Source organism: Diabrotica undecimpunctata, chromosome 8 (assembly GCF_040954645.1).
Source record: "Diabrotica undecimpunctata isolate CICGRU chromosome 8, icDiaUnde3, whole genome shotgun sequence".
Classification (NCBI taxonomy): Eukaryota; Metazoa; Arthropoda; class Insecta; order Coleoptera; family Chrysomelidae; genus Diabrotica; species Diabrotica undecimpunctata.
This window is the reverse complement of record NC_092810.1, coordinates 7,781,262-7,806,047: the sequence shown is the minus strand read 5'-3', so window position 1 is coordinate 7,806,047 and position 24,786 is coordinate 7,781,262. Positions and strand designations below refer to the sequence as shown.

The following is a 24,786-nucleotide window of genomic DNA, read 5'->3' as shown; positions in this document are numbered from 1 at the left end:
TAAACGAAAAAACAATAATTATTTGAACAAAAATAACAAACATGTGACGTTTATAACGTTCAGTAGCGCACCTAGAATTTGACTCTGGGGGGGTTTTGGTTAGTCACCGATATTTTACCTCCATTTTGAGTGCTTAAAATGTGTGCGTAACAGTGTCGGAATAGGGTCCTGGGGCGGGGGGTGGGTTTAACCCTCAAACCCCCCCCTGGGTGCGCCACTGATAACGTTGTAATATAATTAATAGTATTATCAATGGTTATTAAAATTGTTGCATATATGCTTTATTTTTTAGCGTGCTGAATAGAGAAGTTACTATGTAAAGAATATAATTTGCCAAAAATATTACATGACAAAAAAGTATGTTGTCATAAAGGCAAAGGATTAGCAGTAAGTAAAATAAGTATTAAATTTATTAATTTAAGACACATACAGCTGATTCAGATCAATCATGCAATTAAAAATCGTTTTAGTGTGCCTCATGTGTTTGAACTTTCCAGCTTTGTTAAAGAATCATAAATCTCTTGGATTTCATGAGCCTCAATACCCCACACCTCCCCTCAATGACCTTTTAGTGTTATGGTACATGTTTAGGATTGAGAGTTACACATACCTACTTTATGGCTCACCAAAATTGTTGTTAACTCAAATTTGAATGTTTTGTTGTTGACGGACACTATTAAGTGTTTAAAAAATTAGTTTTTAAAAATTATTTTCAAAAATCATGCACATTCCAAGATAATATTGTGAATATGTTTTTAACAAATAAGAGTGATTCTTAACCAATAAAATAAAATACAAAATTACTGTTTTGTACTGTATTGCCGTCTATTTAACATCTAGAAATAAATTAATACCACAACTTCAGCGGGTGACTCATGTTTTAGTAGTTTTTTATTGGCGAGTAAAATTGAATGTTTACCCTTAAGAAAAAAATATTTTTTTTGTTGGAATACCGACAAAAGGGGAACATTTAATTTTTATTTAATAATCTGTTTAATCTCTTAAAAATTGACAAAAACCTTCTTCTGACTGTTCAAAGAATATATGTTCATATAGAGGAAATCTCATTTTATATCAAATACATTTGAATAATTTGACTGCTCTATTTAGATATGGCTAAAGGTTTCAAGCCAAAGCCATTAAAAAAAAATTATCCTAGAATTATAAATAAGTCCCAGATCAATAATATGATCGCAGATTAAGGCGATGTAACTGGCAACAACGCCATTGTTTGTGTAGTTCTTTGATCATATGTTATCTATGTAAGTTTCATAAGCACACTGACAGGGGTTTCATACGGCCTCATATAGTACCATATGCATAATTAATTGTTACCATTGTTAGTCAAAGTTTAAAAAAAAATCTTTTTTAGGCAGTTCCTGAACATGATGGCCCATACTTCTTAAAGCATGGAAAATATCACCAAATTACAAAAACGGAATATTAACAAACGTTCTTGGACAAGGAAATCCAGTAAACATAGGACATTTTCGTTATTTTCTTAACATTATTATTTAACATTATTGGTCAAGATAATCCAATACATAGTAGATATATTCATTTGTTTTTTATCATTCTTGTTTAACATTTTCGAAAAAGATATTCCAATAAACTGTGGAAATTTTCGATAACTTCAGTATCATTTTTGTTTTATTTCCGAATAAAGTTTTTATATCTACTTTGGGAATTTTATTACGGATGTCTATTAACCAATATAAACTTATATTAGCGCCATATTTTAATTATAAACACGAAGATGAGAATGAAGAACTAAACATGTAAAATTTAACATGGTTTTAAAAGTTATGCTTTCAAATTACAAAGAACATCTTCCATATACGCAATGGCATGTGATTGCTAAAAGAGGCGATGCACAAATAGATAAGACCACAGGTTAATTTACCGGGGTACTGGATGAAAAGGGATTTTTTTTTTTCATTTTTTGGGCACACTTTCATTAAGGTTAACATTTATATATAATTAAATAACTGCATGGATGAAGAATTATGAAAATAAGACAAGGAATAACAATATTATATCATAACACACAACAGCTTCATAAATGGTTTGTAGTGCCATAGCCCTTTAGGACTAGTTGCCACTGCTGAAGGTTCACTTAAGGCTTGATTGGTTATTTTGGACTAGTGGTACATTTTTTTAAATAAATACACAAATTCAACATATAAATCATTACTGTATTTAAAATGATATTTCAACAACATATAAATCGCAAACTTTTACATATCTACAAAACATAAATAAAATGACAGATGGTACTAGCAGAGGTCAAATTTGTTGAACTTTGCAATAAAGGCATACCTGTATAGGAATGTGTATTTAGAATCTATTTAAATTTTTTTTGTGAAGAAAAAATCGATGAACCTAAGCCAGCTGTCCTCATAAAAAGGAATGAATCTCCTTATTCAATTCACTATTGGTCCAGTCTAATGAAATATCATCAAGATGGTTATCAAAATCTACTAATTTTTCATACAAAGCATCATTAAGTCCAGATATGCACACATTCATGGCATCATCTGATACACTGATGTCGTCACATTGCTTTAAACTACCATCATTGTACTGACCTACTTTTAGAGCTATTTTACCCCGTTGAATAGTATTGGCTGTGCTGTTCACCTAAAACATGTTGGCATTATTAACAATACATTACAATTATTTCTATTTAGACAAAATAACTTCTAGCTGAAAGTAATAGCCTATGCAGATGATAAAGGCAATATACTAATAAAACTGTAACGGCAAACTGCAACTTAATTGTAGACCAAAATATAAAACTATGGATATAGCAACATACATAACACAAAGTATTACAACAATCAGCTATCAGGAATAAATGGCTTTTGTAATGAATTCAGTCTTTAGAAAGAAAATAATCTCAAAAGGAACACCTAAAAATAAAATATTGTAAATAGAAAAGTCCATAATGAAAGATCTACCAGTGATTAGCCAATATGTCAGTGACAGTAATCATAGAATGTGAAGAGCAGAAGTAATCAATACGAGACTTAAGTTTACTAACAAAATGTAAACAAGTTGATATGGAAAAATGAAGGGAAAACAATGCATATACAAAGCAAATACAGTAACACCTAACAATAAACCCCACAGAAGATATACCCACAAGACTAGTATTAGTAAGTCAATTTACAATCTCATATTGGATTATAATTATTTATATTTACTAGATAATACTTTCTAAAGGTAGAAACTTTGGCCAAATTTCCTCTATATTAAGTCAAAAGCTGCCAAAAAACACTAGTCTGAATTGTCAAAAATTTATAATTCAGATTGATGTAATGTGTTTTTGAAGAGATAAAACTGAAATTGTGTACTTACAATGACAACATAAGAAGGACTACAATTTGAGGCAATCTTATCAGATATTCGATTGTACATTTTGTCAAAACTGGTATCCCTAGGATTCTCGGGGGCTACATAATATCCCGCTATAGTTAAGTTCTTTTTTGAAGCATATTCATCAATCTAAAAAAAAATTAAAGTAAATATAGCTGTAACCTATTTTTATCCTGTAGCACATACTTGCATTAATGCTATTTCTGCCATCGGTGTTAAATTTATGCACACGTGAAATAGAGGTACACAATCAACAAATTCAACTTCCTTATTATTTGAGGATGATTTAGTTAAAAGGATGCCATTTACAGTACAGTGAGGATATTTAGAAGCATGCAATATCATTTTGCAATATGCCTGCTCAGTAAATTTAATACTGGTCATTTTTATAGAATCAAATTAGAAATATTTAATAATAAATAATTTACATGAACTAAATGATTAAAATAAAATATTGACACAGACTACTATTTATTTGACAGATCATGAATTGACGAAAATCAAAGTATATACCCCCTAGTAAGGTAAGTCCCATAGAAAGTTTTGGGAGAGAGTTTATAGCGCCAATTGCGGACGGGCCGAAACTAATTTCAGTTGGCGGCAAATTCAAAAATATGCTTTGAATAGAAAATAAATGTCATAAAATAAAAACTAATTCTATGCCAAAAAATATATTCTCTCTGTCCAAAAATACAGTATTCACTTAAACATACATTCACTTAAACACTTAAATATCTACTAACCTTGATTCACTTAGGCATTTTTATATATAAATGTATGTCATTCAAGATTCACGACGTCAGAACCCCACAGCGTTGCCAAAACATCAGATGAGGAATTTTTAAAATATCAACTATTTGTCAAACTATTATAATTATAAAAGTAAATATACAAAGTTTTAAGACTACTGCAACGCACTAAAATACATAAGAATACATTTTAATACAAAATTATATACTCTAAATTTTAAACTTACCTCTTTTAGGGCTTTAATAGTAAGAACGTCCCGTCATTATTTCTTGTTCAAAATAATCTATCTTGTATGAAAGTTTATCAGCTTTCTAAAGACTATTTAGTTGTTTTGGCATAGCGCAACACAATACACAACAATAATTAGTTTTTAAAGCTATTAATCTAAATTTAATATGTAGACTATATCTGTTTTCCATTACATTAACAAACCGAAGTCCCGAAAATAAGAAAATAAAACACAGATATCTTGACAATTGTTTATTTTGTATAATTTTCTTTGGTAAAGTATTGGCAATAAATGCAAGGGTTTAGGGAATGTTAGCTTGCTGTCTCAATTGGCTGCAATCCTGTACCAGATGGACAACTTCATGTAGGGATTTTTCCACCAATCTTCATTTAATCTTCTCATCGTGTTGGAGATATTTCTTCTGATAAACAAATACAGATGCTTCTATATTCATTAGTGCTGGTTTGTTATAAGTTCCATACCTTCTAAATTACTCTTTCTCAAAGGACCATCTGTAGATAATAAAGTGTAAACTCTAGCATTTCTGTGATCTTGCTCTTCAGGATCATCACAAATTAGTATGTACCTATTGCTCAGGAGTAGAAGGCCCATGAAAATCTATAATACTGAAATATTATTAAAATTAAGAATGTATGACAGAAATAAGTAATGTAAATTGAAGTTGTGATTTTAGTAGAATTTGCTAGAATCTTTGTTTTTTGCAAAAGATTTATTTGGGTAAATATGCATAACTAGTGAAACCATGGCAACAGCACTTACATCAACGTCATACGCTTCTATAAATGTCATATCACCACCTAACATAACTAGTAGCGCCGTCGCCATTATGAACGGCTGGGCCGATGCAATTCACTTTACCCACTTGTCCTATTCCACGTACACTAATATTTATGGTATATACTGTGGACGAAATATATAAAAAGAAGAAATGGACTATTCTTATAGAAATACAGTCAGGTCTATAAAATTTGAATGGGTCAATAGTTTTTAAATTTTCTAATGTTGTAGCAGAGAACTACGTTATAGCTTGTAGCAATAAAATATAAAATGATGTATTTGTATTTGGGTTTTAAAAAATGTTATATTGCGTTGTATTTTGTTCAAATTAAGATTTCTATAAAAATATGGGCTGTATAACACATTGTGTAAGACATGAATTGGAAGGGTTTTTGATGCATTGTTTTGACAGTGAACACAGCCAGCTGATTGACGTCAATACCAGCATTTATATATTTGTTAAACAATGTATTGGTCAGCATAAACTCCAAAGTGTCGTAGTAGTACAGAATGAGTTTAAATATCCAAAAAATTCCAGTGTTCGTGTTTCCTAATTCTTTAAAATTTTATTTAAGTACTAAATCTACACACAAACAATTGTTGACTCTCTATAATCCATATGACTTCCCAGTGCGATTTAAAGGTAATTGCATTAAAATTAATACAATTATAATAAATCAAGAGCAATTTTAATATTTCAGTGCTTTCTACTTCGCCAAACAAGTATGCAGTGATAGATCCAGAAGGAAGTATAGGACCACAAATGTTGGTTGATATTGTGATTCGACATACAGCACCTATCATATCTAATTGTAATGTTGTGGATAAATTCAGGATATCTATGCAGGATCATGCTACCAAGCAGGTAACGTCTAATAAATAATTTATCAGTGGTTAAAGTCTATATGCCTAATTAAAGCTTAATTTGTGGAAAAATGGTAAACAGTTACTTTTAATGTTTTTATTTGTACACAATACATTAGAAGTCATTTAGGAGCATGTTAAAAAGCTTAATAATTTGAAAAATATTATTTTAACCTTTAAAACATGTTTCTGCAATTAATAAAATGAATAATTTTATTGGATATAAGAGATTTGAATATTCTAGTTCCTATGTATAACAGTTCCTATATGTAAAAGAAAGACAGATGCTGGTACATAAGATTTTGTTTCAACTGATTCATCTCACATTGGCTTATTTATTTTCATTTTCATTTTACTGTAATTAGTTTACACTCTAAAAGTAGTGCAGCTTATTGAAATATTGAGATAATGATTTATATTTTGAAAAAAAAAAAAAGAAATAAACATGAAAATCTGATGTGCCGTTTTTTCACCAACAGTTGATTGGTTGGTGCCCTATTGACTTTTCTATTAATATTTTAATAACTAGCAAATGATCGCCAGTGTTAAATCTCTTTCTGAAACTAGCTTGATTTCGAGTTTTCTATTTTAATAATCAACAGTTTTATGTCAATGAATATTTTGCTGTTACAATAAATGTACTCAAATTTCATAAATTATGGCTAGGCCTATTTTGCCAACTGAAGGAATATGTATGAAGTAATTGCCATGGTAATGTGATGCTGACCACACATCAACTTGGCTTTCTTATAACAGTTTTTCATTTTTATCAAAAGTATTTCGTGATATTTAGAGATGAAGATTTCTGGTTAATAATGATAATCTTCCCTTTACACCACTCTTGTGCAGCTTAAGAGTATAGCAGATAGTCTGTAATTTAACAGACTATCTGCTATACTATCTGCTATATTTAACTGTAACCTTTATTATTATCCCTGATCTTACTCAAGGTTATGATTTTATTCCGTCTTAGTAGATCTAGAGCTTTTTTTAGATATTTTAAGAATATCTAGATGTTTTGGCTGCACCATGTATTGAATACTAGCCTTTTCCATAATAATCAAGACACTATCCTTTGAGCTATCCCAAGTCATTATTGGTTATTGTGTAATAATATCAGCAGTGTTATATCTTATGTATATAGTGTTATATATATAAGTACTATATCATAATATAGTGATAACATACAGTGTAGGTAAAAGTTTATGGTCAGTATGGACCTTACATGAGATGGAGTGAGAAACACCTGTTTAAAAAGAGAGAGGTATATTAGGTTTCCCCTTTATATTGTCGAAAATGCATTACTATACTAGGTTCGCTATTCCCAGTCCGAACTGTCTAGTGAATTTAGTAATTATTTTTTTGCGAAGTTAGTTACTTTTTGACAGACTAAATGTGGCTGGAAATTACTGTACAACCAAGCACACGTACTCATAGCCAATATTAATAGTAAACAAACTAAATAGTAAATAAAATACCGACATGGGAATTACTGACAATAAATATTTATTTATCTGCACCATATAATAAATATTTATGTTAAATTATAACAAATAAAATATATTTTTTAAATATATACTACCCAAAATTTGATGTGTTTAGTATACACTTCCACTATTTAGAATAATTCTTCTTTTTTTAAACAAAGTAGTATGCAATAGTAGGATACTTTAGCTATTAATACTGAGAAGTAGGAATTGTTGTGTTGTAGGTTTCCGACAATGAATCTGTCAAAATAAGCCCGAGCTAAGCAAATTTAGTTTATAAATAATAAAAGAGGGGAAGTTCAATGTTGCCAAACTTATTGGTTTTATTTGACCTGTTGTCTTTTTAGCATTTGAACAATGTTCTAAGATAATCAAATTTAGGCGAATTGATTTAAATGGAAGCTTACTGTTTTTTATTGGGAATATGCCACAATTTTCCTTTACAATAAGTTTAATTTAACATTTTGATTTTAACTTCGGAAATCGTTTTATATAAATAAAATTTATTAATGTTTCGTATTTTAACTACGATTTTCGAATTGGAAATATAAACACCAAAATAAGCTTATTTTAAAGTCACATAGTGCCTTATTCCAAATAAAAATAATAAACTGCATTATGACGCCTCAATGAAAAAGCTTCATAAAAAACTATTTGGAATGTCGCGTCGTCAAAGTAAGGACACTAGTAACGAGCAGAACTAGTTTATTATGCCAATGGTAATGCATGGGTTTATAGTGGTTTGATCTTTCATAAAGCATAATAAATAAAGACAGTACTAGTAAAGCATTAGGAAGGAGCAGCTGTATTATATTAAATTTAAACTTGACGAAAAATTACATCTTTTAATTTAAAATATGATATTATTTGGTATTTCTGATTCGTGGAGCCCTGTCTCACCTCTTATATTGAGCCTTTCCTCGAAGTTTTCTGCCCATCTTTCTAGTATGATCTCACCTGTTCTATTTCTAACGATTGATAATCTAGGTTTGGATTCTTTCCTGGGTTGGTTAATCCTCTTGTAGAACTTTCGCGTTTCTGCTTGTGCCTTATAGTTCCCTAGTTCTTTTTCTTTTAGTTGGCTCTCTATATGCTCTTTCTTCTTTTTTTTTTAAGTATTCGTTTTTCTTCTCTTCTCAGCTACCTATACTCTTCCTCTGTTCCTCATCGTACCAGCCTGACCTTAATTTTGTACGTTTTTACTTTCCGATAACTTCAGTTGCCTCTTCTTCCAATGTGGCTCTACACTGCCTCCAATAGTTGTTAATACTTTCAACTATAACATCCGTGCAGCCTTCCAGCTTGCTTTCGAGACTTTCCTCGAATCTCTTAGCTATCTCAGGGCTCTTCAACGCTTCTACTTTAAACCTTACCTCTTTAACTCCTTTTTAATAAATACAATAAAAATTAGTTATATAAAAATCAAATATCAAATAAAAAATAATTCCAAACGATTAGACATTCTAAACCAAATTTTTAGGTAATTAAATGTTCAAACATATCACCACATTGTAACGAACAGTAACCAAATCTATTATACAAATTTTTCATGGCGTTGAGTTCATCTGCCAATATGTTTTGGCTAAGTTGGATTATCTTTTCTTTCAGTTTCTCCAAGTTGGTGGCTCGCTCGAACTCATACCTGTACAATTTCGTTTTTAGCATCATCCAAAAATAAAAATCTAGAGTCGGTTGACCGAGATGGCCATTTTATTGTACCGTCTGTAATAATGACAGGTTCAGCAAAAATTAACGCTAAATAGTCTCTAAAGGCTTTTGCATTATGTGCAGAACACCCGTCTTGTTGAAACCCACTTTCGTTTTTATTTCTTCATATTTTATAACTTCGTATTTTGTTTATAGCTCCTTGGTAAAAGAGATATTGAAGCCCTGCTAATGCCTGGTGAAAGAGACAACATTTCCAATGATGGTGACTTTCAAAATTTACCTCATTCTGACAGAAGTACAACAGATGAACAAAGAATGTATATGACAAATAGGTAAGTCTTTATTTGTATATGACAAACAGGTAAGTAGGGAAAATTTCGAACTTTCCCAACACAGCTGGTTTGCAAAATTGTTATTCAAAAACAAAGATTAGTATCACATTTTTCTTTGCTTTATTTTTGTAGATATCTCCAAATGTTTCATGTGAAATGTTCAGGAACTTAGTTTTCCAATTTGTTATAAGCAAATATCCATAAAGTTACTTTTTTCCTCGTTTTTTTGCAAATTGTCTGGGAATTTTGTATATGTTGTTAAATAATTCGCATAAGAGTTTAGTGTTCAAAAGCTTAAAGATTTCAGCGATGGTTCAACTGCGTTATATTTTGTTTTAAACTGGAAATTGCATTTTATTACTCTAATATTGATAGTCCAATTAACCTTTGTATTGTCTCTGGATACGCCTGGACCTAGAAGTGTTTCCAAATGTACGTGATGTTTGTTTTGTTTATTTTTCTGAGAAGGGTGATTAGATTTTATGGGTTCTATTTTCGGAAGCGTTTGTCGAGTATCTTTAGTGTTGTACCAGACTTGATCGCTTGGAGTTTAGAGTTGAGAGTGTGGTATACAATCATTTGTGAAAAACAGAATAATAAGCGCTTGCTGAAAAATGAGCTCCAGGAGAGGACTCACGGAAGAGGAATTACGAAAAATCCTTGAAGAAGACTCAGAAATTGAAGATGAATCTACCAATTTAGAAACGTCACTAGTGATGCAGAGTTAGTAGATGAAGAATTTTCTGAAGAAGATCATGTATCTATGGTTGATGATGACAAAGATGAAAGCGAAAATTCGGAAAATGAAATAGAAGTTCCTGAACAAGAAGATTTACAATATACTACTCGGGATGGGACAGTCTGGAACAAATATCAACCACCTCCGTCACGTGTAAGGTATGTGGTGGGTCAAGTGCTACACATATTTTCTTACTAAATATGTGGGTTTTGGTTACTAATTGCGTTGTATATTGTTTAGATCCATCAATATACTAAATCCTGTGCCAGGTCCCACAAGATATGCCACTCAACGAATTACTGATGAACCTATATCTTCAATGAGATTGTTTTTCACTGATGAAATGCTCAATTTACTCTTAGTGAAAACTAACAGAGAATGTGGTCGCATATGTAATGAAAAAATGTTAACTGTAAAAGAAATATCACTGGAAGAGTTAGAAGCTTTTATAGATAAATACTTTCATTACAGTTATAGAATAAATTAACTTGAAATTTTGCATTTTTATTCAAGGTTTACTTCTTCTGGCTGGTGTTCATAAAGGTGCCGGAGAATCTTTGCAGGAACTTTGGAGCAATTCTGATGGTAGGCCCATTTTTAGAGCTACTATGTCTTTGAAACGATTTTGTAACATTAGCCGCTTTTTGCGATTTGATAATAAAGAGGATAGACCTATTCGACGGAGGCACGACAAGGTAGCTCCAATTAGAAGTGTTTCTGATTTATTTGTAGCACAACTTTCCAAAATGTTTGTTTCATATGAAAGCCTCACTGTCGACGAACAACTTGTACCATTTAGAGGTAAGTGTTCCTTCAGACAGTATATTCCAACAAAACCACGTGGGAAATATGGAATTAAATTATGGCTTTTATCTGATGTCAAAACTGCGTGTGTATTGTGCAGAAGTGTATACAGGAAAAGTAGAAAATCAGCCCCGTGACGTACATTAGGGCAGAAATGTGGTTTTACGACTTATAAAAGATGTTCAGAATTCTGGGCGAAACATAATCACGGATAATTTTTTTACTGACTACCATTACCTGAATTATTAAAACGTAAACTAACACTAATTGGAACATTACGAAAGATAAAAACTTTTATTCCAGTTGAATTTCTACCAAATAAAAGTAAAGAAGCCCTATCATCAATTTTTGGGTTTCATAATAGGAACAAATTACATAAAAGAAGGCTTTTTATAAACGAATTGGCATATAAATTAACAGAAAAATGCCGAACTACCCGAATGACAACAAACGTTGCACAAAAAATCCAAATAAATTTACATGCAGTAGCTGGTATTGAAATGTTGCCTATCCTGATCCCCAAACATATTGTAAATCAGGTTGGCTACCATGACTGAAGTAATAAAGAAGTTATCATTCTGTTCTGCACATGGAGCGGTGTTTTACTTTCTCAAATAATTAATTACACTCATTTAATTATACTCTGCAAGTCTGAAAGTTTATTCAAAAGGTTATGGGCCCAGAATACATTCCATAACAAGTAAAGTTTTTGTTTAGTGTTCCCAATTTGTGGAAACCGGCAAAAAGTGTTATTAGTGACCGGCAATAAAATTAAAAATGGCAGCCTAAAGTTTAAGTAGTGCGAATTCAACCGTGAGTTTGTATCCGCAATTAACATCTACGAATTTTTCGTCCTGGAAATTTAGATTAGGCAATCTTCTAGATGCCAGAGGTGTTAAAGATTTGATTACCACAGAAGTAACTGCAACGCAACTAGCAGCTTTATCAAGAGACGAGCAATCTCAGCATAAAAAGCATGATGCAACAGCGAGATCTATTATTGTCACATGCATTACAGATGAACATTTAGAATATATTCGTGATTGTAAGTCAGCTTTCGAAATGATAAAAAATTTAGAAAAAGTTTTTGAAAGAAAAAGTATTCTTTCTCGTTTATATGTGCGAAAAAAGTTATTAACCTTGAAATATAAACAAGGCACAGATTTACAAAAGTTTTTCGTTGAGTTCGATTGTTTAATACGTGACCTCGAATCCACTGGAACCACAATAGAAGAAGATGATAAGGTTTGTCACCTGTTGTTAACAATGACAGATACGTTCGACACTGTCATTACTGTTAGAAACGTCAAATGACAAGTTAACTGTTGACTTTGTTAAAGCAAAATTACTTGATGCAGAACTGAAGTTGAAAAATAATGAAAAAGTAAGTGAAGAATCCTCGTTTTATAAAAAGCAAGATAATAAAAAACCCCGTTGCTCATTTTGTGGACTTGAAGGGAGTTTAGTGTCCAATTTTTTCAGAAAAAAACAATAATTATAGAGGTAACAGCAGTGGAGGTAGATTTTTTCGTGGAAATAACTATTCCCGTGGCAGAAGAACTGGTAATAATACACAAAGTAAGCATAATGTCCATGCGAAAGTAGCTGAAGATGAAGTAAGTTTTATCACAGCCCTATCAGCTGAAGATCTCAAGAATGATGACAACCAAATTTCATTTATAATAGATTCCGGAGCATCACAAAATATGTGCAGTGGTAAATATGAACAATTTATAAGTAACATTGTTGAAATTGAGCCTGTTGGCATTAAAATAGCAGATGGAAGGGTAATGAATTCTTGTAAAAAGGTATGTTAAAAGTTTATTACAATGAAATTCCTATCAACATTGATGTACTCATATTAAATAATCTAGAATATAATCTATTATCAGTTAGTAAACTAAACAATTTGGGTTTCACATTTGTATTTACAGAAAATAAGGCTGAAATAAGAAAAAAGAACTTCAAACTTATTTGTTGTAAACACAAAAGTAATTTATTTGTTGCAAATTTTCATTTAAATAAAGTGCAATCCAGTTTAGTAGCAAAGCATAGTAATAAAAACTTATGGCACTTACGGTTAGGGCATGTAAATAGAAGGGGACTTCAATTGTTGGGACTTTTAAAGAAGTTTTGTACAAAAAATCTTCTAGAGTTGGCGAACTTTTACATGTTGACACCTGGGGTCCGCCCAAAGATCCAACATTTTCTGGTGAGAAGTATTACTTATCAATTATTGATGATTTTTCACATTTTAGTGTTGTCTATTTAATGACAAGAAAATGCGAGAGTGAGTCGCATCTTATTAATCACATTGAAAAATTAGCAGCAGAAGGAAGGAGAGTATCTAGAATAAGAATGGATATGGGAGGAGAGATGTCTTCTAAAATTTTTAAAAACTATTGTGTACAACATGGTATAGTGCAAGAATTTACAGCTGGGTACACACCTCAGCAGAATAGTATAGCAGAACGATTTGATCGTACTATTTTAGACAAGGTAAGAGCGATGTTTGTTGAAACAAATCTTCCTAAAAGTCTGTGGGAAGAAGCAGTTCCAGCATTGAGAGGGGGTATTGAAATGTTGCCTATCCTGATCCCCAAACATATTGTAAATCAGGTTGGCTACCATGACAGAAGTAATAAAGAAGTTGTCATTCTGTTCTGCACATGGAGCGGTGTTTTACTTTCTCAAATAATTAATTACACTCATTTAATTATACTCTGCAGACGAAATAGTCGAAAACCCGCAGAATATAGACTTGCATATTTCTTGCGAGGCCCCTTCCAAAACGGAGATAATAGCAGCTATCAAATCTCTGAGAAACAACAAGTCACCGGGAATCGATAACATTGCTGCTGAAATGCTTAAAGCTGATCCGCATCTAACTGCTGAACTTTTGCTCCCCATAATCCGAGAGGTGTGGGAAACAAACCACATTCCAGCGGGCTGGAAAAAAGGTAACATTATCAAGCTTCCAAAAAAAGGCAACCTCACACTGTGCAAAAATTGGAGAGGAATAACCTTGCTTACTGTCATAAATAAAATTTTTGCGACCATCATACTGAAAAGAATAACAAACAAGGTTGAGTTTCGAGCTAATCAAGCAGGCTTTAGGCCAGAATCCTCCTGCATAGACCACATTAATACTGTGAGGGTAATAATGGAACAATCGGTTGAATGGAACACACCCCTATACATGGTTTTTGTTGATTTTGAACGTGCCTTTGATAGCTTGTCTCACGCTGCTCTATGGAAAATTTTAGAGCTAAGAAACATCCCGCAAAAAATAATTTCTATTATAAAGTCACTATATACTGATGCGAAATGCAGCGTGACACACAATGGGATCAACAGTGACGAATTCAACGTACTTACTGGAGTTAGACAGGGATGCGTGCTTTCTCCGTTTCTTTTTAACATAGCTATAGACTATGTTCTCTCCAAACTAGACTCCGACACAAGAGGGATACAATGGACGTTAACCACACGCCTAAGCGATCTAGAATACGCGGACGATATCTGTATATTAGGTCAAAGGTTCCAAGATCTAGCTTACCAATTGGAAACACTTTCCACTGAAGCCAATAAAATAGGTTTGAAAATCAATATTAGTAAAACCAAGTCCATGAGAATAAATGCAAGGAACAACACGCTATTCACTATCGACAATATGCAGATTGAAAATGTGGAAAACTTTACGTATCTTGGAAGTGTCATAACAGAAAACGGAAGTACAGAAGACGATATTCGTATGAGGATACGAAAAGCTCAACAAGCTTTCAGCACGCTCAACCCTGTTTGGAGATCTGGCGAGTATACTACAAGGACAAAGATCCGAATATTTCGATCAAATGTCATGTCTGTTCTACTCTACGGATGTGAAACCTGGAAAGTGACAAACACCCTCACAGGCAAACTGCAGGTCTTTGTTAACAAATTTCTACGAAGAATTGTTCGTATATTCTGGCCTAACACCATCAGAAACGACGATCTGCTACACCTGACCGAACAAAAGAGGGTACAAAATGAAATTAAGTCCAGAAAGTGGGGTTGGATCGGTCACACACTCCGAAAAAATAGTTGCAGTATCGCAAAGACTGCCCTAGAGTGGAATCCCCAAGGGAAAAGAAAAAGAGGTCGCCCAGTACAAACTTGGAGAAGATCCATCATGGACGAGATAAGAGGCCAAGGAAAGTCTTGGAATGAGGTGAAGGCCTTAGCGCAAAATAGAACCCGATGGCGCGTTTTCACTGAAGCTCTATGCTCCACTTAGGAGTTCAAGAACCTTATATATATATATATATATATATATATATATATATATATATATATATATATATATATATATATATATATATAATTATACTCTGCAAGTCTGAAAGTTTATTCAAAAGCTGGAACAAGTGGAAATGCAAATGAAAGTCCAAAACGTGGAACGTGTAAAGACGGCGGATGGGAAAAAGACAGAAAATCTCGTACAAGATGTTAAACATGTAAGAGGTTTATTTGTCCTAATCATTCAAATATCTTTTGTAAAAGTTGCATTGAATAAATATATAATTTTAATTGAATATAAAGTTTTATTATATTTTTTATTCCAAAAAAATGATTTTTAGTTTTGATACGTCGATAACATGAAACTATAAAAACTTCTACGAATTAATGGGGTAATTAAACAGGTATGAGTTTTATCCACTGGTTCCACCCGTATCCATAGACAAAGAATTTACTTCGGGAGAAAAGGAAGGTTAAATCTATCTTTCCATCATAAGCGTTTTCATAAAAATCGTGAGAGGAAAAATATGTGTTTGAAGATTATGCATAGGTCTTTATGGTTTTCTTGCTTTGTGTTTTTATTTAAGTTTGTTTTTTTTTAAGATTTTTTCTTCTTGAAGGAAGAATTATTGCGAGGCTCTCCACTCTCACAATAATTCTATGTATTACATCAATGAATAGGAAAAATAGTTTAAATTTTGTTTTAGGACGCTGCCAGCGATAAATTCGACAAACTACATTTTGTCGATAGTCATAGGATTAGTTTGTGTGATAACTATGCTGCTACCAACTCAAGAAGAAACTCCGAAGCCGTCTAGTATTCCCGCTCATTTTCATATTAGCGTCAATTTTAAGTTGGTATTGGCATATGTCTTAGGATTGGTTACAATGGTTATTTTCCGAGCATAATATCATCATGGTTGCTGTTGTATATATGGTGTTTTTAAATATGAATGATGCAACATGTGTTCAAGTGGTGTGTTTTTTACTGTAAATAAATAATGGTTTATTTTTTGTTATTCAGTTTAAATCATTTTATAATAAAACGTAAAATCTCGCAGTTTTTTTCATTTTGTATATATTTAAAATTTTGTATAATAAATTGTTTATTTACATGATTTTTATTTCATTGTAAAAAATATTTAACAATAATTATTTTTAAATCATAAGTGAAGTTTAACTATACATGCAACGATTTATGTACATATATATTATATATATATATATATATATATATATATATATATATATATATATATATATATATATATATATATATATATATATATATATATATATATATATATATATATATATATATATTGTAAAGACTACGACCGTCCATTTATATTTCTAAAGTATTCAACTAGTCAATTTAGAGGTTTAATCGGTCATTCAGGTTGGCATTTAACCAAAAAAGGAAAAACAAAAAACACACAAACTCTACAGAAAATAATATTCATATTCGTAGATATGAATATTTAAAAAATTTTAAACGAACATTTGGCTTCATTTAGATGGTTCTCCACTGAAGACCAACAAAGCTCTGATTTATTGCAATCTAAGCAAACAACTTGACGCGATACCGAAAATTTTTTTAAGGGCCATGTGTCACCAAATTCCAAGGTTTGAGACAATTATGAACTTCTACAGGGGACATTGCATAATTAGTTGGACGGGTGGATTTGTATGGCGGAAATATTTGATATACGAGGCGTGTTTTTTAAGTAAGTACCGTTTTGGAATTAAAAAAAGACGTGCAAAGATATGGCAATAATTTTATTTTTACATGAAAGCCTGTACCTTAATCTACTTTTCTACATAATTTCCGTGAATATTGAGGCACTTGTCATAACGTGGCACCAGTTTTTGAATACCCTCCTGATAAAATTCTGCCGCCTGACTTGTTAACCATTGCATCACAAATGTTTTGACTTCGTTATCGTCTTGAAGACGCTGACCGCCCAGGTGTTTCTTCAAGTGCTGGAACAAATGGTAGTCTTTGGGCGCCAGATCAGGGCTGTATGGAGGATGATCTAGAGTTTCCCATTTAAATGATTTGATGAGATCTTTGGTCTGATTAGCCACATGTGGACGGGCATTTTCATGCAGCAAAACGATACCCTTACTCAACTTGCCACGTCTTTTGTTCTGGATTGCACGACGCAGATTTTTCAATGTCTCAAAATAAGACGCTGCATTGATTGTCTCATTACGAGGCAAAAACTCCACTAGCAATACTCCTTTTCTGTCCTAAAAAACTGTGCACATGATTTTCGGGCAGAAATTGTTTGCTTAAACTTCACTCTTTTGGGTGATGATGAATGTCGCCATTCCATGGACTGTTGTTTCGATTCTGGTGTGACGTAGGCCACCCACGTTTCGTCACCAGTAACAATTTGGTCTAAAAAATCTTCACCTTCACTGTGGTACCGCTCAAGGAAAGTCAATGCACTGCCTAAACGTTGGGTTTTGTGCAAATCCGTCAACATTTTTGGAACCCAACGTGAACACAATTTCCGGTAATTCAAGTTCTCGGTAACAATGCGATACAAAACACTACGAGAATACTGAGGAAAGCAGTCGGACAATGATGAAATTGTAAAGCGTCTGTTTTCTCTCACCTTTTCGTCCACTTTCTGCACTAAATTTTCATTAACGACCGAAGGACGCCCACTCCGTTCTTCATCATGCACATTTGTGCGGCCATCTTTAAATGCTCTCACCCATTTCCTTACCATTCCATCACTCATAATGTTTTGTCCGTAAACTTCAACGATCTCACGATGAATATCGATCGGTTTTACGCCTTTAGCACTAAGAAATCGTATAACAGCCCGTACTTCACAATCAGCGTGACTCACGATTGTTGGAGGCATCTTAAACACTGGAGTAAACAAGTATATAATGAAGAATCATACTGTAATGGCGTCAGTGCGTAGACAAGAGATGTAGATAACCAGCGCTCATGCGCGGAACGCCGACCGTAGCGCTGCGGCGGCGGAATCGCAAAACGGTACGTACTTAAAAAACATGCCTCGTATTATTTTTAATTTATGTTTTAATGAAACTTGGAAATAGGGGATGATTTTGTTATTATTTTGAATGGAAAATACGCCAACTTTTAACTGAAGAATAATTGGTATCATTTATTTCGTAAGATGAGAGAGTGGTAAACCTGGCTCAAATTGTCGATGTCGGTTCTTTTGTTTATTGCCGATGAGTTCTTGAGGATCTCACACATTTCAATAAAGGAGCGTTTCTGATGGTTATTTTGTTTCGCCAGTATTTTGGTATTTGTGAAATCAATGTGATGTTTCCACTCTCTCATCTTACGAAATAAATGATACCAATTATTCTTCAGTTAAAAGTGAATAAATGAATATGCATGAATAGATACGTGACATTACTTAGAATAATTAAGTGTTTTTGTATTTACAGTAATTTTTTAAAATTTTAAACATAAAAATAGTTTTTATATATTAAAATAGATGAGAGACTATGATAAATTTTATCAATATTATAATAGATCTTCATTGATACAACCTCGTTAAGTTTCTCCCTGATGAAGGACATAACCAATGTCCGAAAGCTTGGAATAAAAATTTAAAAGAGTACACATTTCATTTTTATTGCTGCAAACCCTTGGGTTGACTGTACTGCTGAAGCGAGTGACATGGCAGTCAACTGGTCACCGTTCAGAACTACATTTAAAAAACGATGTACTCTGCTGGTCAGAACGAATCCAAAAAGGAACTATTATTGTTATTGTTTAAGTACGTAGTTTCTTGTTAAACCTTTAAAATAGTGTAAAGCGTGTCTAGATTACTTTGCTTCCCACAAAATAGGCCACAGCCCTAGAAAAATCATTACATTTATTATCCGAATTAGTAAAATGTGAGTAAATAATATAGTTAAATAGACATCTGGCAACTGGTGGTTTTAGGGTTCAGACCATGTACTTTTTAAAATTTAAAAGCTTTCTCTCTCTTTGTATTTGAAGCATAACAAATACATTATAGGACATGGCAACACTGCTAAACTCTGTTCGCTATTCCCAGTCCGAACTGTCTAGTGAATTTAATTTTTTTTTCGAAGTTAGTTACTTTTTGACAGACTAAAAGTGGCTGGAAATTACTATACAACCAAGCACACGTACTCATAGCCAATATTAATAGTAAACAAACTAAATAGTAAATAAAATAGAACTTTGCGAATTACCGACAATCAATATTTATTTATCTGCACCATATAATAAATAGCTATGTTAAATTATAACAACTGAAATATATTTTTTAAATATATAATACACAAAATTTTATGGGTGTAGTATACACTTCCAGTATTTAGAATAATTCTTCTTTTTTTAAAGAAAGAAGTCTGCAATAGTAGGATACTTGAGCTATTAATACTGAGAAGTAGGAATTGTTGTGTTGTAGGTTTCCGACAATGAATCTGTCAAAATGTGCCCTAGCTAAGCGAATGGAGTTTATCAACCATACCACCGCTTAAGCGTCTATATTCTTTGATAGCACCTATCAACGAAATATTTTGTTCTGTGAAACTTAATTGACAGAACAGCTACTTTGAGGTTTGACGTTTGATGCTATCTTCATTCTTCACTGGAACCAAATCCAAACATGAAAAATGTCTCTAATTTAGCGTTTTGGATGTAAAATGATTATTGGTATACAAAAAATCAAGTAGAATCACATGGAAGTAAAACAAGAAATTAGCGAGGAACCGTGTAAAATAGAAATCGAGTGTAATGAATTGGGTGATGCTCTTTGGGATGACTTTAAATGTGAAATTCAGGAGGAATCTAGTAGGCAAAATACACATGACACATGTGATTATTTAGACTTGAAGAAATGTCCCGTAAATACTGAAATAGAACAACATGGAAATAAAATTAACCCACTTGGAGAAAACCAAAAAACTGAAAAAGGTTAGTAACAATGCATTTTAAGTCCCCCCTTATTAGTTTAGATGTATAGCCATATTTTTTTGTATAAAGTATAAGAGTTTTTAAAATTAAAGATGCTTATATTATCCACAAGGAAACAGGAAGTTCCTGTAGTTGGCTGTATACCATGTCTCACAAAAAATTTATTAAAATCCTTTATAAAAGGTATATAATTTAAATGTACTAGTGTAATAAGCCGGAACGCTGTGAATATTGTATTATACACATTAATGTTTTTTATACTGAATCCTGTAGTGACGTATCCTATACATCTATTTTAAATGTCTTAAAGGATCAATAAAGTATGACTTTGTCAATTATTTTGTAAACTGATATATTTGGCAATGAAGCCAGAAATCTCAAATCAGGAATTGCTAGATTGCTACAGATGGTTAAAATTCACTTTATTCTGTAGTTTCTAAACTATTAATTTTTTCTGTAGGCATAATTTTAATGGTTTTTAATATATAAGTAATTTTTAAATGCAAGATATAATTTTATTTTATAATATTTATAGGTATAATTTTATGCTTTTAATTGTATAATGTATTTTTCACGTTCTTGTTTGTTTTAAATTTTATTTTCGTATACTTATATTAAGTGCTCTTGCCCATAATTTTACATGTAAGAGTATGAAATAATTGAGTATATGGCAACACTGAAGTATATTAAGCTTACATTTCATAATGTCAAATATATCTATAGGTTATGTTCATTGCCCGAAAAACCAATTTAACAATTGTTAAATGTTACTACTGAGTAATTAGGTAAATAAGATCAAATAACGTTACAGGAAAAACAAAATGCCAAATATACAAAATCATAATAAGACCGGTACTCATATATGGTTCAGAAACCTAGACATTCTCTAAAAGACACAGTCGAAAATGGAATTTGGTGAAGAAGATACAACTTTGTACTGTTTAAAATATACCAAGATACGAATATCCTAATATTTATTAAAATAGGATGTGTTGGATGGGACATGTGAAAAGAGTGGAGGATGGCAAAATACCAAACAAGTACCAGTAGGAAAAAGAACAAGAGGAAGACTGAAGCTGAGATAGGTACATAGAATAAATAGAAAATGATATAATAACCTTAAAAATTAAAAAACAGGGAAAAAAGCTCTAAACAAATCAGAATAGACAAAAATCCTTGAACAGGCCAAGACACAAAATGACTCTCGAGCCAGTGATGATAATGATCCCACAATGTTGAATATATTTTATCTTTTATAATACTTTGTAGAGACCGGTTTATACTTCTTGGGCATTGTTAAATGAGTACATTATTTCATATTTTAAGGAGAATTCTGGTGCAGTCCACAAATCCGGAAGTAGGCTATTCTTCTAATTCTGGTTAAAAAAGGTGACTCATAGAAGTTTCAAGGTCAGTGTAGTACCTCCGTTTGTACTACTATCTTTATGCACAATATTGAATGTATTGAGGTAGTACACATTAAAAGACAATAGGGCTGACTATCATTTACTACTTCTGCCGTCTTAATTATTTATTATGCTTTAATTTGATTATTCAACGCATTCTCCCTGATTCTCAAATATTTAAGTATATTATAGTTGGTTTGTTTTAGGTTATCTACAAGACGAAAACAAAATGGAAATTATGGAGACCCCTATTAAACATTTATCTTACAAAGGAAATTATATGAGTCAACACTCTGAAGAAAGAACATTAAATAAAAATATGAAAGTTGTGACTGGACAAAGACCTTACAAATGTGAGGTTTGTTTTAAACAGTTTTCTCGCAAAAGTTATTTGAAAAGACATTTGAGATTGCACACTGGAGAAAAATCTTACAAGTGTGAAATTTGTTTTAAGCAATTTAGTCAAGTAGGTAATTTGAAAATACATTTGCGAGGGCACACTGGAGAAAAATCCTACAAGTGTGAAATTTGTTTTAAGCAATTTAGTCAAGCGAGTTCTTTGAAAACACATTTGAGAGTCCACGCTGGGGAAAAGTTTTACAAGTGTGAAATTTGTTTAAAGCAATTTAGTCAAGCAAGTTATTTGAAAACACATTTGAGAGTGCACACTGGAGAAAAATCTTACAAGTGTGAAATTTGTTTTAAGCAATTTAGTAAAGCAAGTACTTTGAAAACACATTTGAGAGTGCACACTGGAGAAAAATCTTACAAGTGTGAAATTTGTTTTAACCAATTTAGTCATGTAGGTAATTTGAAAACACATTTGCGAGTGCACACTGGAGAAAAATCTTACAAGTGTGAAATTTGTTTTAAGCAATTTACTTGGGCAAGTTCTTTGAAAACACATTTGAGAGTACACACTGGAGAAAAATCTTACAAGTGTGAAATTTGTTTTAAGGAATTTAGTCAAGCAAGTAATTTGAAAACACATTTGAGAGTGCACACTGCAGAAAAATATCACAAGTGTGAAATTTGTTTAAAGCAATTTAGTCAAGCAATTAATTTGAAAACACATTTGAGAGTGCACACTGGAGAAAAATCTTACAAGTGTGAAATTTGTTTTAAGCAATTTAGTCAAGCAAGTTCTTTGAAAACACATTTGAGAGTCCACGCTGGGGAAAAATTTTACAAGTGTGAAATTTGTTTAAAGCAATTTAGTCTAGCAAGTTATTTGAAAACACATTTGAGAGTACACACTGGAGAAAAATCTTACAAGTGTGAAATTTGTTTTAAGCAATTTAGTCAAGCAAGTTCTTTGAAAACACATTTGAAAATGCACACTGGAGAAAAATCTTACAAGTGTGAAATTTGTTTAAAGCAATTTAGTCAAGCAAGTTATTTGAAAACACATTTGAAAATGCACACTGGAGAAAAATCTTACAAGTGTGAAATTTGTTTTAAGCAATTTAGTCAAGCAAGTAATTTGAAAACACATTTGAGAGTGCACACTGGAGAAAAATCTTACAAGTGTGAAATTTGTTTTAAGCAATTTAGTCAAGCAAGTTCTTTGAAAACACATTTGAGAGTCCACGCTGGGGAAAAATTTTACAAGTGTGAAATTTGTTTAAAGCAATTTAGTCAAGCAAGTTATTTGAAAACACATTTGAGAGTGCACACTGGAGAAAAATCTTACAAGTGTGAAATTTGTTTTAAGCAATTTAGTCAAGCAAGTTATTTGAAAACACATTTGAGAGTGCACACTGGAGAAAAATCTTACAAGTGTGAAATTTGTTTTAAGCAATTTAGTCATGTAGGTAATTTGAAAACACATTTGCGAGTGCACACTGGAGAAAAATCTTACAAGTGTGAAATTTGTTTTAAGCAATTTACTTGGGCAAGTTCTTTGAAAACACATTTGAGAGTACACACTGGAGAAAAATCTTACAAGTGTGAAATTTGTTTTAAGGAATTTAGTCAAGCAAGTAATTTGAAAACACATTTGAGAGTGCACACTGCAGAAAAATATCACAAGTGTGAAATTTGTTTAAAGCAATTTAGTCAAGCAAGTAATTTGAAAACACATTTGAGAGTGCACACTGGAGAAAAATCTTACAAGTGTGAAATTTGTTTTAAGCAATTTAGTCAAGCAAGTTCTTTGAAAACACATTTGAGAGTCCACGCTGGGGAAAAATTTTACAAGTGCGAAATTTGTTTTAAGCAATTTTCTCAGTCAGGAAATTTGAAAACACATTTGAGATTGCACACTGGAAGAAACTGTTAAGTGTGAAATTTGTTTTAAGCAATTTAGTCAATAAAGTACTTTGAAAACACATTTGAGAGTGCACACTAGAGAAGTGTGAAATTTGTTTTAAGCTGTTTTCTCACAAAAATATATTTGAAAGTGCACAGTGAAGAAAAACAAATGCGACATTTGTTTTAAGCAGTTTTATAATATTGTTAATGATTATTATTATGTAATGATTATTAAATAATTTGACTTTGACCTATGATTCGAAACAACATACAAGACACAAGCCTTTAATTGTTTTTGCTACTTTCTTAATTCTTGCAGTTTCCAATTTACTTCAGTCAAATCTTTTGCATATTCGGCCATTAGAGACGGCACCGAAAGAAGAGGAAATTTGGATGTTTGAGTAGTATTATATAAATCAAAATTAACTTTTCTGAGTGTTTGTGGCAGATGGATTTCAGAACTTTTAATCTAAGAAGCGCAGTCAGGTGGGAAGCTATTTTGTAATATGTTTGATTATAATGTCAAATGATGATAGATACATGTATAAACTATATACTCTGCATCTTTTCCTTTTATTGTTATGATTGTCGTTTTGTGAATTAAAACACTTATTCTTTGTTCCTAGTTTTATTTAATAATACCTTAACATATATATATATATATATATATATATATATATATATATATATATATATAAATATGTAAATATTTACAACATATCTCAAATTGTCATTAAAACTTACTAGTCGTTGAGATTATTTTTCTAAAGCTACGACACTCAACATTACAGAAATCGTCATTACAGAAATAGGAGTTCAAGAACCTTATATATATATATATATATATATATA

General features: G+C 31.9%; 4 protein-coding genes across 6 annotated transcripts in view; 3 read left to right on the top strand and 1 right to left on the bottom strand.

Moving 5' to 3' along the window:
- The window catches only part of LOC140449234 (cullin-associated NEDD8-dissociated protein 1-like), a 51,972-nt gene extending 50,293 nt beyond the window's left edge, over positions 1-1,679 (top strand). For both annotated transcript variants that reach the window (XM_072542422.1, XM_072542421.1), the window contains exons 15-16: positions 293-387; positions 1,373-1,679. In XM_072542422.1, the coding sequence (XP_072398523.1) occupies positions 293-300 (8 nt within the window). In that variant the 3' untranslated portion in view covers positions 301-387; positions 1,373-1,679. The remainder of the gene's footprint in view (positions 1-292; positions 388-1,372) is intronic.
- A 495-nt stretch (positions 1,680-2,174) lies between these two features.
- On the bottom strand, positions 2,175-3,870 carry EMC8-9 (ER membrane protein complex subunit 8/9). The gene is made up of 3 exons (XM_072541366.1): positions 3,565-3,870; positions 3,361-3,507; positions 2,175-2,640 (listed from the first exon to the last, which is right to left on the bottom strand). Exons 1-3 carry the CDS (start codon positions 3,760-3,762, stop codon positions 2,398-2,400), a joined length of 588 nt encoding a protein of 195 aa, XP_072397467.1. The 5' UTR covers positions 3,763-3,870; the 3' UTR covers positions 2,175-2,397.
- Positions 3,871-5,569: 1,699 nt separating this feature from the next.
- LOC140449233 (motile sperm domain-containing protein 1-like) lies at positions 5,570-16,445 on the top strand. The gene is made up of 4 exons (XM_072542420.1): positions 5,570-5,798; positions 5,857-6,020; positions 9,370-9,506; positions 16,035-16,445. The coding sequence occupies exons 1-4, from the start codon at positions 5,666-5,668 to the stop codon at positions 16,234-16,236; spliced, it is 636 nt and encodes a 211-aa protein (XP_072398521.1). The 5' UTR covers positions 5,570-5,665; the 3' UTR covers positions 16,237-16,445.
- Positions 16,446-19,775: 3,330 nt separating this feature from the next.
- On the top strand, positions 19,776-24,552 carry LOC140449232 (uncharacterized). Of its 2 annotated transcripts, XR_011951758.1 has the most exons (3): positions 19,776-20,275; positions 21,888-24,082; positions 24,123-24,552. XR_011951758.1 is itself a non-coding variant. In XM_072542419.1 (2 exons), the coding sequence occupies exons 1-2, from the start codon at positions 20,041-20,043 to the stop codon at positions 23,960-23,962; spliced, it is 2,310 nt and encodes a 769-aa protein (XP_072398520.1). In that variant the 5' UTR covers positions 19,776-20,040; the 3' UTR covers positions 23,963-24,552. The 2 variants fall into 2 exon arrangements, 1 of the variants encoding a protein (XP_072398520.1); XM_072542419.1 differs by having other exon boundaries at positions 21,888-24,552.
- Positions 24,553-24,786: the final 234 nt, after the last annotated feature.

Coding starts and splice junctions, on each gene's coding strand:
- LOC140449233 (XM_072542420.1), top strand. CDS start 5,666: ATGAGTTTAAATATCCAAAAAATTCCAGTGTTCGTGTTTCCTAATTCT. Junction 5,799..5,856: donor CTTCCCAGTGCGATTTAAAG/GTAATTGCATTA, acceptor TTAATATTTCAG/TGCTTTCTACTTCGCCAAAC. Junction 6,021..9,369: donor AGGATCATGCTACCAAGCAG/GTAACGTCTAAT, acceptor TTTTGTTTATAG/CTCCTTGGTAAAAGAGATAT.
- LOC140449232 (XM_072542419.1), top strand. CDS start 20,041: ATGGAAGTAAAACAAGAAATTAGCGAGGAACCGTGTAAAATAGAAATC. Junction 20,276..21,887: donor AAACCAAAAAACTGAAAAAG/GTTAGTAACAAT, acceptor GGTTTGTTTTAG/GTTATCTACAAGACGAAAAC.
- EMC8-9 (XM_072541366.1), bottom strand. CDS start 3,762: ATGACCAGTATTAAATTTACTGAGCAGGCATATTGCAAAATGATATTG. Junction 3,508..3,564: donor CAGAAATAGCATTAATGCAA/GTATGTGCTACA, acceptor ATTTTTTTTTAG/ATTGATGAATATGCTTCAAA. Junction 2,641..3,360: donor GTCCTTCTTATGTTGTCATT/GTAAGTACACAA, acceptor AACATGTTTTAG/GTGAACAGCACAGCCAATAC.